This window comes from Falco biarmicus, chromosome 8 (genome assembly GCF_023638135.1).
Source record: "Falco biarmicus isolate bFalBia1 chromosome 8, bFalBia1.pri, whole genome shotgun sequence".
NCBI classification, from domain to species: Eukaryota; Metazoa; Chordata; class Aves; order Falconiformes; family Falconidae; genus Falco; species Falco biarmicus.
In genome coordinates, this window is record NC_079295.1 from 31,404,024 (window position 1) to 31,410,104 (window position 6,081).

Consider the following 6,081-nt stretch of genomic DNA (forward strand, 5'->3'; position numbering starts at 1 on the left):
TCATGGCCCTCCTATGGACTCACTTTAATCTTTGAAGGTCTCCGAGAAGAGCTTGCCTGGAAGTCCTAACCCACAACAAGTGAGGGTCACTTTTGACAGGAGAGAGATTAAGAGGGTAAAATTACACAGCAGGGAAAGCTAATCTTACGTTGAAAAACTGGGCAGCAAATCAGATTAATATTTTAACTTACTGGAGAGGCTGTCATAACCTCATGGAGTTACAGAATGCTTTGGGAGAGCGTGCACTTCTGAAGTGTCTGTTACTATGCTTTTCCTGCCCTGTCTGACAACTCAATGAAATATGCTTTCTTTGCAGATTCATTAATGGTTTGAGCCAAGATGTCAACCTCACCATTGACAGCAAATGGTTTATTGCTGTTCAGAAAAACTACAGTGCTTCCGAGTACTCGCTGCTAGAGAGGGACAGGTAAGTTTCCCTTGCTGTGCTGAAGGTCCTTGCTGAGGCCTTTCCTTGGATATAGTGGGGCTTTTCTCAGGCAAATAGCAAAACCTTCATTGCTATTGCTTTGGCATTTGCTTGTGTGGGCAGATGTTTGTAAAAAAGCAGAATTAATAGCTGTGCACAGAGCAGGTGCTCCGGGCCACTTGCGTGTGAGCAGAAGCTTTTCTTCACATTATGTGGGGGCCTGGAGGGAAGAGACTGGCCATTCCTGTGCATCTGTCAGCAAAGTAAGGTGGGGCATGAAGTCCCCTCTGCCGTTTGATGCCTGCTCTATTTGGATATTCTCTCAGGCCCGAGCTCTTAGCATTAGGGTGCTCTCAGGGAAAGGCCAATTCATATTCCACGCTACAAAGTGTTGGTACGTGGGCTGGTAACAGCAAGTAACGTTACATGGCTTTGCAGGCTGGGCTTGTTAGACAGGGGCTCCATATGGCCTTGGTTTGGCAGCATTGGAGTTGGCTCTTGTAGGGTATTTCTGGCATTTGCAATGTTTCAAAACAAGCTTCATGGCTTTTCTCTGCATCAGCTCCATCCAAAATATTTATTGCTGCAATTTAGTAGGATGCAGCAGCCATTGTGGCAATGCTTTTGAGCCTCTGTGCCATCTCTCACATCCAAAATCAGAGGAATAAATATGAAGGCTAATTTGCTCTATTGAAAAGAAACAAAGTGGCTTGTGGATGCATATCTCTGATTTTCTGAAGGTTGCTTGAACCTGGCTAACCTGTCTGGCCCACAGTTCCTGAAGGAATAGAGAAAAGTTTGAGAGGAAAACAAACCTGGGGTGGCGGGGGGTGGTGGGTGGTGGGAGCGGCAAGGTGATCAGTGCTACAAAGAAGCAGAAACCATTTTAAAAAGTTAGCAATAATCTAGGATAGGTCATTAGGTGAACTTCAGCCAGCACCTGAGTGTTTCTGGAAGGAAAAGGTGGCAAGAACTGTAGCGATCATCTGACTAAATATCGCTGCAGCTTTACACCATACATCCTCCTTGCTGTGTTGTAGGGGCATGTCTGATAGCTCTGCTCTGTGCTCATTGTCTCTGGGGCTAACTGGGAAATACTGTACTTCATCCTTTTATCTAGATATAATAATGGAAAATGCATAACTGAAACAGGAGAGTTCACCCTGGAGCTAGGGCTGCTTGACTTCGGCGCATCGTACACCATTGTGATAACTAATGTAAGTGTCCCTGTGATGGTAACAATCTCCTTCTGTTCTAGCCTCTGGCAGTGCTTTTGTTCTTAATGTTGGTGACTCTCACTTGCTTTCTCCACCCTGTGAGACCTGGCCAGTAGCCTTCTGAAGGCAGTCCATTACACAAGGGCTAGTTTTGGCACCTATGTAAGCAAGGTAGGTGGGTACTAATTCCACCTTACACTGGGATCTTGGCGGATCTCATGGGTTAAAGTAGTAAGATATTTTCCTTGATGGAAATCCTCCATGGCAAATCATGTGATCTGTAGGTTGTGCTGGTCTCATGCCATCCTTGTTTGGTTAATTTTGACCCAGTGTACTGCAAAGAGCTATTACAGTCTGTCAAGAGCTGACTCTGCTTGTAGTCTTTAAAATATTGTACCTGGCAGTACTTCACACCTGAAAAACTCTGCAGAAACAGTCTGCTGTATCCTCACACATTCAACTTAAATGCCCTAAAGGCTAATCTTCCAAGACTTGTGGAATATGCATGGGGTAAGAGGGACAAAGTGTGGAAGGAGGAGGATAGTGAGATTGTGCATCTGTTTTTCCTCCTCTCACTGTCTGTATAGCTCGTTTGGAACCTAGGGTAAAGTCAAGGCATGGTTTTCTGAGCAACCTAGCCCTGATGGGGCGTGAGCACTGCAGAAGGGGTGGATTCCTTTCCCTGCCTGCCAGCCTCTTAGGCATGCTGCTCCAACCCTGGTCCAGCTGGCAGGAGCCACAGAGATGAATGTGATCAGCTTAGTTCCCACTTTAACCTTTCCACTGCACAGGCACACAGACAAACCAGGTCTGACAGGACACACTGCTAAGCTGCCCTCTGAGACTTTGACTACTGTGTTGTGATGAGCAGAGCTAAGTGCTGTCAGCTACTCCCTGGCAGTAACATCTCCCTGTTGCGCAATTAATGGGAGCTGTTCTTCAGAGTCCAAATATGTAGGGGAAAAAATATAGCTGCAAAGCACCTGCATTTTTTTTAAACTCCAGTAGCTGGAGTGTGGGATGCACAGTCCTGGAGGGAGCAGGCAGATGCTACCATCTGTGTAGCGCAGAGATTTGTGTACATAAAACACATACACATTTGAAGAGATGTTGGCCAGACCCTTCCTCCAGGGCTGCAAGCCTCTTTCACCAGATGAGAAACCAAGTAGAGAAGTTGCATGAAGAATATTACACAAAGAATATTTCCCCAGAGCCTCTAGTAATGCAACTGAGTCAGGGCCAGTTGAGGTAGGTGTGTCCCATGTCACTGTGGGCAAGGATTCCAGTTCATGTTCCCATCTACAGAAGTCCCTGCTGTAGCCATGGATACTCAGGGGTGACCCTGTGGCCTCAGCCCTTCTGGACACTGTGCTAGTCCTTTAATTTTTTTGACCCTCTTTTTCCATATCTCTGTCTGGGGTTTCCTCCTTCTGTAGAGAGTTAATTTGCTCCAGGCCAAGATAATTTTTAATTATTGCAGTGATTTGTACTAAGCCCTGCTCCTCTGCCAGGAGTGCTATATAGAGGAACCAAGGATGCAATATATTAGTCTGCTAATGTGGCTGAACTGTGATACTTAAATCATGGGGAATACTGCCTTCTACCCAGCCTTCCTCAGTGTGCAGTTATAGTATGGTGCTTGTGACATTTCTTTATGGGCTAAAGAGCAATGCACAGCTCTCCTCTCACCCCTTTTAGCCTGCTAAAATACGGTCTTTTGATTTGCCTCCCTGCATGGTGATTAAGTACATCTCGTAAACATCCCTTGTATTTTTCCAAGTACTCACCTTAAACATGGGATGTTCTGCCTGAAGTAATTTCAGCCTAGTGTTTTCCTGGCTACTAGTCAAATCTCTGTCTCTGTTGAGCCTCTGTGCACCACAGGCAGTGTTAATTACATCTGGGAAAGCAAACAAAAAGAGTTAGGAACACAGCTACCCTAACTATCTGAATACATCTGATAAGGGGCAGTCTCTGCTACTCTTGGTATTCCTGAACTGGATTTGATTGGGGTGTCACTGTTATTGGAGGGGAGTTGTATAGTGCTGATGAAATGGGAGCAGTGACCACATGGATGTAATGAACATTTATTGTCTTGTCCTCTTCTGGCCTTGGGGACAGCAGCAGGTCACAGGCTCTGCACAAGTACCACACAGGCTTTTCCCAGCCCTGCTACAGAAGGCAACTTGTTGGTTGGCAGTAACTCAGGCAACTCTTGTGGAACATGAATGAGCTGGAACGCTTCCATCCTGCCACCTCTGCCCTGTGCAGTAGGAGTTCACCCACTCCCAATGGGCTTGGACACGGCTGGGGTCAGTCTCATAGTTTTGCTTCCAGGGCAGAGCTTTGCTTCCACCTTTGCTTAAACTTTGTTTTGGTAAATTCACTGTTGTTGTTCAGGCTAAGAAGGATCTGATCTTTCAGCAGCTAATTACTGTGCCTTTATTTTCCTGCTAGGTTTCTGGAGGTGCTGTTAAGATATGGAAGTCAGAAGATATCAAAGCCAACAACGTCCATATGGCTTGGCAGTTACCACAGTACTTATTAATATCTGCTGGGGAGGTGATGTTCTCCATTACAGGTCTGGCCTTCTCCTATTCTCAGGTACATCACTTAAGATAAGGGGCTTACAATTAGACTTCAGGATTTATTCATGCAGCTGCCACTGACTTTAATATGTCCTTTGGCATGATACTTACTGACAATGTTATCTGTGCTTCAGCTAAAAATGGGATTATAACACAACTTGCTGGGTACCCTCAAGATAAATTAATTCATGCTTTGAGGATACCTGTTCTCAATTATACTCAGGAAAGTCCTTTTCTGGTAAAGCTGAGAACAGAACTGGATAGAAGTTCATTTTAATGTGAAAGCTCTGAATACTGTAATATCAGGTTTTTCTCCCAGTGGAATACTTTGTGGTACATATTTTCCAGTGATAAAAAGGCAAATATCTCAAGGACTACAGGGTGGCAGGAAGGATTGGAACCCGCATTAAACTGAGAGATTGAAGGGGTCTAAGCCTACTTGAGTCTGTAGCAAGGAAGCAAGGGGTAACAAGTGTGTGAAGGATGATTTGATTGTTGTCTGGGGACAAGGTTTATGATAAGAATGAACTGAGACATTACAAGATCCAAAAGCTGAAGTGACTCAGATTTATTCTTGGAGTAAAGTGCAGATGTTTATTCATGAGGGCGATTAACACAGTGGGACGATCTGTAATGGGATGTGGAAAATTTGTCATCAGCAGGAAGTTTAACACCAAGATCCAGTCTCTTTTCCAAAGGTGTATAGCCACATGGCACCAGACTCCAAGCTGCAGGGCTTGTTGTGTGGTTCTCTGGACTTCCTGATAGTATGATTTCAGATGACACAGGTTGGAGATGATCAGGATCCAGCTCAATAACAGCATCTCCTCCTTCTTCAGTGTCCTCCAGGAGGGCACGTTTTGAAAGCTCGTTGTGTGCAGCTGTTGAGATTAGCCACTGCACAGAGGAAATTCCACCATTTCCTTCTAGGCTGGACACTGGGCAGGACATCACAGGGTGAACAGGGCAGAAGGGCACAGCATGATATCCACTGATCAGGTCCTTCTCCTCTTTTCAGTCTCCGGCCAGCATGAAGTCGGTGCTGCAGGCAGGCTGGCTGCTCACGGTGGCCGTTGGGAATACCCTTGTACTCATTGTTGCCCAGGCTGCACCAATGGCACAGGTATGGATTGGCTCTTAAAATAGAGGTAATGCTTTAAAACAGGTTTCTGATGCTTCTGGCTCTCCGTGTCTTGGAGGAACAGCTTCTCTGCACAGCCCCAAGCTCCTGGAGCAGAGTGATGGCAGCCTGCACCGAGCTGCCTCCCAGCCAGGGCTGTGCGTTGCCCTCAGCAGGGCTGCCCCCTGGAGCAATGGCCCCCTAAGCCTCCCAGAGGCAGTAAATAATAGCGACCTACGCTGTGATAACGTTGCTGGAGCTCAGCTCTAAGCAAGCAGGCTGTATTTGTGCCTGGAGCCTGGACACTGTGCCAGCTACGTGTTGTACACGTTGCAGTTGCTTACCAAAAGCAGCTCGCCTTCATCCAGTTAGCCCAGTGGGCAGTCAGCCTCCCCAAGTGTCTAGCTTGGGACTCCTTCAGAGCCAGCTGCCTGTGGTATCCCTGAGATGTCAGGCTTGCATTGAGAGGTTGTTTTAATTTCAAACTATCAGGCTTCTGGGATGATGCCATGAAGGTGTGAATTGGAGCTTGTTTCTTGCTCTCCCAAAGGCATCTTGTTGGCAAAAATCCCAGGCAGGTATGTTCTAGTTAGGACCGACTTGTAAGAAATGTTTTAATGAAACTAGCCCAATCCAACTGGTTTGTTTCAAGGTATATTGCATATTCATAATTACATTATGTGTACATGTGTTTACCAGAAAACAAGATGAAAAAGTTTCTATCTTGTC

General features: G+C 46.0%; 1 protein-coding gene across 5 annotated transcripts in view; it reads left to right on the forward strand.

Moving 5' to 3' along the window:
* SLC15A2 (solute carrier family 15 member 2) overlaps positions 1 to 6,081 on the forward strand; it is a 77,303-nt gene that overhangs the window by 45,555 nt on the left and 25,667 nt on the right. For all 5 annotated transcript variants that reach the window (XM_056349937.1, XM_056349939.1, XM_056349940.1 and 2 more), the window contains 4 exons: positions 317 to 427; positions 1,548 to 1,644; positions 4,102 to 4,248; positions 5,251 to 5,355. In XM_056349937.1, coding sequence (XP_056205912.1) covers positions 317 to 427; positions 1,548 to 1,644; positions 4,102 to 4,248; positions 5,251 to 5,355 — 460 coding nt within the window. The remainder of the gene's footprint in view (positions 1 to 316; positions 428 to 1,547; positions 1,645 to 4,101; positions 4,249 to 5,250; positions 5,356 to 6,081) is intronic.